The following is an 11,021-nucleotide window of genomic DNA, read 5'->3' as shown; positions in this document are numbered from 1 at the left end:
GAAGAAATTCTGTGCTTCAAAGACCAGCTCCAATGCTTATGAGTGGAGTGACCTTGGCCCTCACATTCTTCTGTGCCTCAGGTTCCTCTTTTGTACAATGGGGTTAATAATAATACCCATTCTGTGTTACCAAGAGAGCAGGTAACACCATCCAGCTGGAATTTAATTGCATTGTTTTGTTCTTGCTGTATTCTTTTTTTTATTATTATTCATTTTAGAGAGGAGAGAGAGAGAGACTGAGAGACAGACAGAGAGAGAGAGAGAGAGAGAGAGAGAGGAGAGACAGAGGGGAGGAGCTGGAAGCATCAACTCCCATATGTGCCTTGACCAGGCAAGCCCAGGGTTTCGAACCGGCGACCTCAGCATTTCCAGGTCGACGCTTTATCCACTGCGCCACCACAGGTCAGGCTCTTGCTGTATTCTTTTTTTTTTTTTTTGGTATTCTTTTTTTTTATTAAATTTAATGCAGTGACATTGATAAATCAGGGTACATATGTTGAGAGAAAACATCTCCAGATTATTTTGACATTTGATTGTGCTGTATACCCCTCTTGCTGTATTCTTAAGGCTTTCTTTCTAGCCTTCTAGTTACAGTACTGATATGGATTTTAAAAAATTTATTTTATTTAGAAAATTAATTTAAACACAGTGACATTGATCAATAAGAGTACATAGGTTTCAGGTAAACATTTCTGTAGCATTTGCACTGTTGATTATGTTGTGTGCCCATCACCCAAAGTCAAATCATTTTCTGTCATTTTATATTTGTCCTTTACACCTTTTCCCCATCTCTTCTCCCATCCCCATCCCCCACATCCCCTTCCCCCTGGTAACCATTTCACTTTTATCTGTGTCCATGAATCTCAGTTTTATATCCCACCTATGTGTGAAATCATACAGTTCTTAGCTTTTTCTGATTTACTTTTTACACTCAATATAATGTTCTCAAGGTCCATCCATGTTGTCAATAAATTTTAAGTTTAAAAAGTTTAAAGAAAAAATTTAATGCTAATAAGGGGTGATTTGAAGATATGACAAAATTCTTCAAGGTGGTACTCAGTGGCCAGGGGTTAGCAAACACTAATAACTTCATGATTCCAATCTTCTTTGATCTCGGACGACAGGACAGAGCCATTCCCTCCCTCTGGGAGGGCTGGCACTCCTCCACCCTCCTTTCACTCAGCCCCTACCTCTCCTTCCAGTACCCTCCCTCAGTCAGGGGTGGGGGTAAGTAACTGCCACTTGATCTCCCTCTTGCCTTAGTCAGACTCCCCTTTAATCATTCAAGAGTCGACACGGCAGGCCACCAAAGTCACCCCCAGCCCGCTGAGCCCTTCCTGGAACCGGCCTTGGCAGCAGATTAAAGATGCCATCACCCTTTATCTCAGCCATGTGACCCTTGCTAATGGAATCCATAACCCCCCCCCCCAGCAGGGGCGGGGGATCCTGTGGGCCCCGCCCACTGACCCATGGTCTGACCCTCTTCAAACGCTACCAGAGGCGACTCTGAGCCCCCTGCCGCAAGCCTCCAGGGCAGGTCCAGTCCAACCCCTCCTCGCGGCAGGTTAAGAGGACCCCAGATCCCAGAGCTCTGGACCGAAGTTACTTGTGGGGGGTGGGGGGCGAGCTATTTTGGTTGTCATGGCGATGATGCGGCTGGCCTGGGCTGTGCATGCCATCGCTGCTGCTGGAAGGCTGCGCAGTCCCAGAGGCACTGGGGGCACCCGAAAGCTGAGCAGCGGCACCCGCCGGTGCGCAGCGAGGGGCGCCAGCCCGGGGCGCCGACTCAGCACCGCCAGGGTGCCCGCCCAGCCGGCACTAGAGGAGGCCGTGGGTACCGAGAATGATACGGACTCGCCTGAAGCCAAGGAGCCGCCGTGGATACCACCCCCCGCACCCCTTGAACCCTCGGGGTCCCCAAGCGGCCGTTCGCTGGTGCAGCGGGACATCCAGGCCTTCTTGAACCAGTGCGGAGCCAGTCCCGGGGAGGCGCACCACTGGCTCACGCAGTTCCAGACCTACCACCACTCCGCGGACAAACCCTTCGCGGTCATCGAGGTGAGAGGAGCCTGGCGTCTGCCATGTCACAGCGAGGGTATGGGGATTGTAGGGCGACGTGTCGCTAGGCAGGCAGGAACAGCAGCAGACTGCATGCACAGCAGAACCAGCAAAGAGCTCGATGGATCCCGGACCAGTGCCGGGGACTGGGCAAGACAGCTCTTGCAAAAGTCTGGCACCCAGCCTGATTGTGGAACCTGGGACGATAATCCGCCAAGTGTGATTCGCTGGAGAAGGCCTCTTACCATGGGCACAGTTAGAGATTCAGATGGCAAGTGGGGAGCCTGAACAGGAGCCACTTGCGTCACCCCTCCCCCCAAGGTGTCCTAGAGTCCAAGGTCGCAGGGAGGAACACTACTGTGAGATAAGAGGATAGCAAGACCCAACAGGGCAAAGGGCGGAGCAGGTGGGCCAGAAATGGGGCCTAACAGCTACTAGGCAGGGTGGGGCACCCAGAGGGCCCTGAGGGCCAGGCTGTAGGAGAAAGAGGGTGCAGCAGGAGTCAGAGTCAGTGGCATACTTTCTGAACGTCCACTTCTTCGCAGGTGGAGGAGGAGGTGCTCAAGTGCCAGCAGGGTGTATCCAGCCTGGCCTTCGCACTGGCCTTCCTGCATCGCATGGACATGAAGCCCTTGGTGGTTCTGGGGTTGCCGGCTCCCACGGCGCCCTCCGGCTGTCTTTCCTTCTGGGAGGCCAAGGCACAGCTTGCCCAGAGTTGCAAGGTGCTGGTGGACGCACTGCGGCACAATGCAGCCACAGCTGTGCCATTTTTTGGTGGTGGGTCGGTGCTGGGCGCTGCTGAGCCAGCACCCCATGCCAGGTTAGTGCCGGCTCTGCCTCTCTCGAAGTACTCAGATCATGCGACTCTGTCTGCCCTACCCCAGCCCAGGAGGCCTGAAGGAGGCCCTCTTGAACACGACGTCTGGCCCACAGCTACGGGGGCATTGTCTCCGTGGAGACTGACCTGCTACAGTGGTGCCTGGAGTCGGGCAGCATCCCCATCCTGTGCCCCATTGGGGAGACGACTGCGCGCCGCTCCGTGCTCCTGGACTCTACGGAGGTGACCGCAGCACTGGCCAAGGAGCTGCAGCCTATCAAAATCATCTTCCTCAACACCACAGGCGGCCTGCGCGACAGCAGTCACAAGGTGTGTCCCCTCTTTTCAGGCCTCACTCCTCACAACTCTTGGCCTAGCTGAGCCCCTCTCAAGCCGAGTGGGTCAGGAATGGAGTGCCGGTGGGGGTGCCCAGATCTGAGCCCTCTCTGGACGAGGGCTCTGGGAGGAGTCAAGGGTAAAGGGATCAGCAAGGAGAGGTCCGTGGGGCAGGCCGGAGGCTCAACCCCTAGCCCTGGACGCAGGTCCTGAGTAACGTGAACCTGCCCACTGATCTGGACCTCGTGACCAATGCGGAGTGGGTGAGCACCAAGGAACGGCAGCAGATTCGGCGCATCGTGGACGTGCTCAGCCGCCTGCCTCGCTACTCCTCAGCGGCCATCACCAATGCCAGTGCACTGCTCACCGAGCTCTTCAGCAACAAGGGTAAGTAAGGGCAGAGGACGGGTGGGGCCTGGCTTCGAGGAGTGAGAACGGCGTGCAGGATGGGGTAAGCAGAAGTGGCCTCTGCTAGTAAGGCGGCCAAAGAGGAACTCCCCAGCCAAGGCTTCCAGCTCTTGCTGAATCCAGCGGAGCTGAACAAGGTGCACCACGCTGGGCTGGGACGTGGGAGGAACTAGATGGATGGGCGTGGCTTGGGGTGGGAGGAACTATTGAGGGTAGAGCTTGGGGGGCCGGAACCAAGTGGAATGGAACAGAGTAGGAGAGTACTACTGGGTTTGGGGAGTACGGGGCGGGACTAGGGTAAGTAGGTGGGACTACACGTGGTGGGCTGAACTTCAAGGACGAACTGCCTGGGAAATACATCCACCCTGAGTGAAACATCACTCAAAATCTATATATACCATAGAAAGGAGTTCACTGGAGATCTCTCAAAGAGGGTAATTGTTCCACCAGCCCCACCCTATCTGGAATCCCCACCAGACCACTCAGACAGAGGAATGGATAGGACCTAGGTTTTGAGCTAAACTAACCGCTCTTCCTCCATCCCACCCTCAGGGTCCGGGACCCTGTTCAAGAACGTGGAGCGGATGCTGCGAGTGTGCAGCCTGGACAGCCTGGACAAGGGCCGCCTGGTGAATCTTGTCAACACCAGCTTCGGCAAGAAGCTCCGCGACGACTACTTAACCTCGCTACGCCCGCGGCTGCACTCCGTCTACGTCTCTGAGGGGTGAGCCTGCCGGCCCCAGAGGGCAGGGATCAAGGGAAAGAGCCGGGTGCTTGGGACCAAGAGGTCCGAGTCTGCCTCTCCCGTTCTTCACCAGATACAATGCTGCCGCCATTCTGACCACGGAGCCCGTACTGGGGGGCACCCCTTATCTGGACAAGTTTGTGGTGAGCTCCAGCCGCCAGGGCCAAGGCTCCGGCCAGATGCTGTGGGAGTGTCTGCGACGGGACCTGCATACGCTTTTCTGGCGCTCCCGAGTAACTAACCCCATCAATCCCTGGTAAGTACTACCCTTCCCAACTCTGGGCGGGGCACCGCCCCCTTCTCTCCAGACCTGGCCACCCCACCCCCACCCCCGGGGGTCGCTCAGCAGGAAGGCTAGGCAATCTTCTTTCACTAGCTGTCCTTCCCCAGGGAAAGGCCCTGCCCACTGTAGCCGACATTGCCCAGGACCATACACGTAGCCTGAGGTTTCCTCAGAGGTTGACCACACAGAACACTTACCACCACCAACCACCCCACCCCCACCTCCGCCCCCACCTCCGCCCCCGCCTCTGCCCCAGCCCTGCAACAGTGGATTCCTTGATGCAAATGACACCCTGCCCCTACTCTCCCAGGGTCCCAAGAAATCCTGATTGTTCAGGCTCTACTCCAGGCCCCATTGCCCACTCTGACCTCAGGCCCACTTCATCTCCAGAACCCCCTCTCCTCTCTTTTCTTCAGCAACTATCCCCTCACTCCCCACTACCCATTACCTGCTCTGTGGCCACCAAGTGGTGAACAGGAACCCCTTCCCTGGCTGCATTGCCAAGGCAGTGTGTGGAAAGAACAAGGGGGTACCCTCATTCTAACCATAGCTGTGTGACCTTGGCAAACCACCTAACTTCTCTGAGCCTCAGCTGCTTCTCTGTGAAAGCATACCACCACCAGGCTCCTAGTTGCTCCTGTGAGAATAAAATCAGGTAACAGACAGCAGGTCCTAGCAGGGTGTCTAGCATGTAGGAGGTCTTCAATTAATGAAACAGTGAGAAATGAGCACTGGTCTTGCACTAAAGCTCCCACCACCATCCCGACCAGGTACTTCAAACACAGTGATGGAAGCTTTTCCAACAAGCAGTGGATCTTCTTCTGGTTTGGCCTGGCCGATATCCGAGACTCCTATGAGCTGGTCAATCATGCCAAGGGGCTGCCAGACTCCTTTTGCAAGCCAGCTTCTGACCCAGGCAGCTGATCCCCATGACCAGCACTGCAGCTGGGACAGCCAGGGTGGACCAAAAGCCATGTCTGCTGGAGGCGACTTCAGGCGGCCACAAGCTGGACCAGGTGTGTTGGCTGAGTGATCTGCAGAGGAGGAAGCAGCCCCTACTCTACTCTGCCCAGAGGTGGGCGGGTGAAGTAGGACAAGCACAGGAAGGAGAAAGGTCCACCTAATATCCCTGCCCGTTCCAAAGTCACAACCAGATGGCCTTCAATTTCCAGTCTAGGGATTTGGGGGGGCAGGGGAGGGCTTTCCTTCAAGGGCTCTACTCAAGGCTAACCTTAAACGTAGTCAATTTCTGTGGCCTCTGTGCTGTTTTGAGTCTCGTTGCCCAAAATATGCCTATCTGTCTGATAGTCCACCACTTATTTTAATTCCTTTGGGTCTTGCAACTTTTCAGGAGGCCTTGATTAAAATGCAAATACTTGTCTGAGAGTCAGCTTACACTTGAAAGAAAATGAGCAGTGGCTGTCTGGGAGCAAGATCTTGAGAGCTGAAGAACCAGGGGACTCCTAGAGAATAGAGAAGCTAAATGAGCTGGAAGGACCCCAGGATGAATGCTCTCACCATGTCCCTCAGTGCAGTCCCCAGAGGGGCTCCCTATTCCTAGGTTAGGAAACATCCTCCATTCCACAGACCAGACCAACAGTAGCCCCAGCTCCCTTTCAGGCAGACTCAGAACCATGCCGACTTGGGTCTTCCCCTCTTAGTCCCCTAGAGGTTATGTCTCCAACTCTGTGGGCGCAGACAGGGAGTATCCCAAAGCTGGACGTTTCCCTGAACATTTTTGACTCCTATGACATGCCAGGTACCATAATAGCTGCTGGGGCTTTCTTCCAGGAGGTGCATGGACAAGTAGGAGAGGGTCAATTAAGAGACCACCATAGCCCTGGCCGGTTGGCTCAGTGGTAGAGTGTCAGCCTGGAGTGCAGGAGTCCCAGGTTCGATTCCCGGCCAGGGCACACAGGAGAAGCGCTCATCTGCTTCTCCACCCTTCCCCCTCTCCTTCCTCTCTGTCTCTCTCTTCCCCTCCTGCAGCCGAGGCTCCATTGGAGCAAAGGGGGCCCAGGCGCTGAGGATGGCTCTACGGCCTCTGCCTCAGGTGCTAGAGTGGCTCTGGTTGCAACAGAGCGACGCCCCAGATGGACAGAGCATCACCCCCTGATGGGCATGCCGGGTGGATCCTGGTCCGGCGCATGTGGGAGTCTGTCTGACTGCCTTCCTGTTTCCAACTTCAGAAGAATACAAAAAATAAAAAATAAAAAGAGGCCACCATAGCATACCAGGAGCTGTGAGAGCCAAACCCCCAAGAGCAGCCTGTCTTCCCTCAGGAGAGGGGTGGTGATCAGTATACATCTGGGCATGGGTTTTAGACAGACCTGACCTGGAATCCAGCTCTGTGGCTGGGTTTGCCCTATGCTTGATGCAAGATGCTTACCTTCTCTAAGTCTCCTTTTTTTTCCCCCCCAATTTATTTATTTATTTATTTTTCTTTTTACAGAGACAGAGAGTCAGACAGAGAGGGATAGACAGGTACAGACAGACAGGAACGAGAGATGAGAAGCATCAATCATTAGTTTTTCGTTGCGCATTACAACACCTTAATTGTTCATTGGTTGCTTTTTCATATGTGCCTTGACCGTGGGCCTTCAGCAGACTGAGTAACCCCTTGCTGGAGCCAGCGACCTTGGGCTCAAGCTGGTGAGCTTTTTGCTCAAATCAGATGAGCCCGTGCTCAAGCTGGCGACCTCAGGGTCTCAAACCTGTGTCTTCCGCATCCCAGTCCGACGCTCTATCCACTGCGCCACCGCCTGGTCAGGCTCTCCTTTTTTTTCATCTACAAAATGTAAAATCCTCGGCTTCATTGTGGACACTTAATGTTCCCTTCCTCTAGTTGCCCCTCACCAAGGATCTCTTCAAAAACAGCTGACACCAAATGAGGAGGAAAAATAAGCTACAAGAGGGGTTGAGTTGAGAAGTCAAAAGAATATACTACAGGGAGGATTAGGAGATCCTTGAAGAGAGCCAAAGGACTGTGGGAACTCTCAATAGGAAAAAGATCACGGGAGGACCAAGATGGGGCTAACTGGATAAGGTCTTTCAAGAAACCCCAGATCAATCACAGCCAATGGCAAAGTGCCCTGTGGGAAGAACAAAAGAAGCAAAGCCAAATGTCTATATAAAATGTTTATTTTTGGAGGACTGTGTGGTCTGGTGTTTGGGAGGGCACTCACCACCACCACCAGGACAACCATGGAGCTGGGAACAGAAGGCAGGAGGCAAGAAGCTGGCCACTGCCTGCCCCGCCCCTTCACAACTGAGTATACTGGGGGCTGCTCTGATCTCAAGGTTATGACAGCTAGTTATTTCTGCCTCTGGCAATATCCTGAGAATCCACGTGGCTTCTATGGAGTCTAGCCCCTCTGCTCCTCCTGGGCCCGATCCACATGTCAACACGTATACTCAGTCTCCACAAAGCAATGCAAAGCCTAGCTGCATCTGCCAGGTTCAGAAGGAATTTTTCACTTTTGCTCATTTCTGATTCTTAGTCTTACTTCCTCGGTCTCCCACTCTCAGTACTCCTTCCTACCCTAGCTCTGCCTTACTCTCTTCTCTGGGACATGAGACCCAGGGGAGCAGCTCGGCTCAGCTCTCCTCCTAACAGGAAAAAAACCCCTACAAAGCATCATCATTAGGGGTTCCCCCCCATCAAGGGCTGAACCCAGAAATTAGGGAACAGACCTGCCTCTTACCAACAACACATACACATACACACAGAGCAAAGAATCAAACAAACTGATGGAAAAGCATAAACATGAATGGGCCAGCAATGAGGAAGGTAGAGTGGCCCTCAGTGGTTCCCTGCACCCATTTCGACTTATCCCTGTGCAACTCAGCCATCAGTGGCCAGGATGACAGTGGCCCCAAAGATGCCCACACTCTCTCCAAGGAGCTTCATCTGGTTCCAGAACTCAACGCGCCGTGTGTTGTGCCAGTAGGCAACATTGCCATCAATGAGCAGCATGACCGGGGGCAGCAGTACAGCCAGGATCTGAGCGGCCAGGGTCACGTAGTAGCCAGACAGGAAGGCCAGGGCCAGGATGCCATACAGCACGAAGAACAACTGGATCATGAGCTCCTCCCCTGGGAGACGGTTCATATACGCAAGCCGGTCCTCCTTGCTGTGCTGCAGTGAGTAGGCCTAGAGACACACCATCTTCTTAGGTTACGGGACTTGTCGGAAGACTACGTCTGAGATGGCACCCGTAAGTCATCCTCTGCAAGGTGAGCTTCTGACTTCTCTCTCAGACTTGGGGTTCTCTGAAAGTAGGGCTTGCATCTTCCCCTCACACTAGGGAGCTCTATGAAATTAGGGCCTATATCTATATACGCTCTGGGAGCTCAGAAGATAGGAGGTATGGCTTGATAACCAGACTGGGCTCTCACCTCTAAATCCAGAGTTCTGTACATGGAATATGGTGCCCAGTAACTAAGATGAAGCCAAGGAGACTGGGCCCTGTTTACATCCCCATCCACACTGGCCTCCAGTAAGGACACCAGGGAGGACCATAACTGCTACCCTAGGCAGCCTTCATCAGTTCTAAGTGGCAGAGCCCCAGCTGGGCCCTGAACCTCTCTGGGAACTGGAGCCATGGCAGGTACAATTCATCTTGTTCTCCTGGCTCTAAGGCTAGAGTTTGAATGGCCAATCCAACCTTTTATCCCCCAGGTGGCAATACTATTGGAAAAATACTGACCAGAGCCAGGCCATCAGAACCTACATGCAAGGTCTTCTTCTGCCCACCTCCCTGGGTACTGCCAAACATGGGCTCACAGTTTATTCCTAATCAAGCACCTTCAGCCAACAGTCCCCCCAACCTACCACACAGATGAGGTAGATGCCCAGGAAGACCTGGCCGGTAGACTGGAGGGAACGACTGCGGGGTTTCCGACGGTAGAGCTCCCCAGCACCGCTAGCCAGCACGAGAAAGCCACCGATGATGGCAACTGTACGTGAGTACATGCGGACCTAGGCCAAGGCAAGGGGACCCCAGTCAGGAACTGCACCTGCCACATATCTCCTGACTACCCAGAGCACAGAACTGTCCTCTCTATACATCCCTTTCCATCTGATGAACCCTCTTACCATTTCCAAGTGTGGTGGGCAGGTACAGCAGAGATAGATAATTCTTTTTATCAGAAGTGGCCCAGAGCAGTTAATAAAATTGTCCAAGATCCTACAGAAAGTAAGTGGCAAAACCCAGATACCAAGTGTTGTGTCCTTCCCACGCCTAGGCCTGCAAACTAGAATCCCAATTTTCTTTCTGCTACATAGTATAATCTGTTCCATAAAAAACCCATTGATCTCACTGTCCTGTAGTGGCTCACACATCTGCCTCCCCTACCCAGCAAACAGCCTATCTCCAAGCCCACAATGCCTGGCACAGTTTCTGTCATTTACAGGCTTAAATGCTGTACTAGGATTGCTTAAATTTCATATAATCAGATCTTTAGACCAAGGTTCCTTTTGCCCTGAGTCTGAGATTATTAAACTAATGGTTTAAAGGGTTCTGGACACCAGGTGACCTGGGTTCTGGTTCCACCTGTAATGCTGACATTGGTTAAGTCTGTTTCCCATCTCTGGGCCTCAGTTTCCACAATTTGAAAGAAAAGACTTGTGTGGTCTCTAAAGTCCTCCCATTCTTGCAGTCGTAATAATCTCCACACGCCTTGGGCTCACCCCATCACCATAGCAAAGGCCTGCCCAGGGCCAAGGCGCTCACCTTCAGCCAGTCCCCGTAGTGGACATAGCCCCCGATGTAGGCGGCGTAGGTGCTAATAGCCAGCTGTAGTGCGGCCCCTAGCGCGAACCAGCGCCGCTTCACTCCAAAAGACATGAAGCTAGCGCAAAGCACGGCCGCCCCCATGTCGAAGTACAGATAGGGTACTGGGATGTCGGGCTTCCTGCAAACCGGGAGCGGGTAAGCAACGAGGTCAGAAAGGGGTGGGAGAGAGCCCTGAGACCCCTTGAGTTCCCTGCCAGCTCCACTTCTCCCCCAAACGGGAGTGAGCCCTCTCTCATAGCCAGGAGCCCCACATTATGCTCGATGCCCACCTTGCTCCGGACCAGAGTCCCTAAAAAGTCCGAGATCCCAATTCCTCCCAGCCCAGGGGCCCCGACTTCTTCCCCACGTCACCGCACCACCATTTCTGGGGTACGCCGTACCGCCTTCCCACCGCGGGGGCCCACTCACCGGCGCGCCTCTGCCCTCTCGGCGTACAGCATGAGCTGGCTGAAGCAGCCCCAGAAGGGGCAGCGTGTGAGCAACACCGACCCCAACTGCATGAGCAACTGCAGGATCCAACGTCGTGAACCCACCTTCGCCGCCATCTTGGGAAAGGGCAGTCCGCTGCAGCCTCAA

The 11,021-nt window shown here is 53.9% G+C and overlaps 2 protein-coding genes across 2 annotated transcripts; one reads left to right on the top strand and one right to left on the bottom strand.

The window, feature by feature from the left end:
- The first annotated feature begins 837 nt into the window (after positions 1-837).
- Positions 838-5,897, top strand: NAGS (N-acetylglutamate synthase). The gene is made up of 7 exons (XM_066263505.1): positions 838-2,058; positions 2,604-2,878; positions 2,992-3,205; positions 3,418-3,598; positions 4,172-4,343; positions 4,438-4,620; positions 5,418-5,897. The coding sequence occupies exons 1-7, from the start codon at positions 1,642-1,644 to the stop codon at positions 5,569-5,571; spliced, it is 1,596 nt and encodes a 531-aa protein (XP_066119602.1). The 5' UTR covers positions 838-1,641; the 3' UTR covers positions 5,572-5,897.
- Positions 5,898-7,770: 1,873 nt separating this feature from the next.
- On the bottom strand, positions 7,771-11,021 carry TMEM101 (transmembrane protein 101). Its single transcript, XM_066263506.1, has 4 exons — positions 10,854-11,021; positions 10,383-10,563; positions 9,482-9,628; positions 7,771-8,800 (listed from the first exon to the last, which is right to left on the bottom strand). Exons 1-4 carry the CDS (start codon positions 10,988-10,990, stop codon positions 8,492-8,494), a joined length of 774 nt encoding a protein of 257 aa, XP_066119603.1. The 5' UTR covers positions 10,991-11,021; the 3' UTR covers positions 7,771-8,491.

This window comes from Saccopteryx bilineata, chromosome 2 (assembly GCF_036850765.1).
Source record: "Saccopteryx bilineata isolate mSacBil1 chromosome 2, mSacBil1_pri_phased_curated, whole genome shotgun sequence".
In the NCBI taxonomy this organism is placed as follows: domain Eukaryota; kingdom Metazoa; phylum Chordata; class Mammalia; order Chiroptera; family Emballonuridae; genus Saccopteryx; species Saccopteryx bilineata.
The sequence above is the reverse complement of the archived record's forward strand: the minus strand, read 5'-3'. Positions and strand labels throughout refer to the sequence as shown.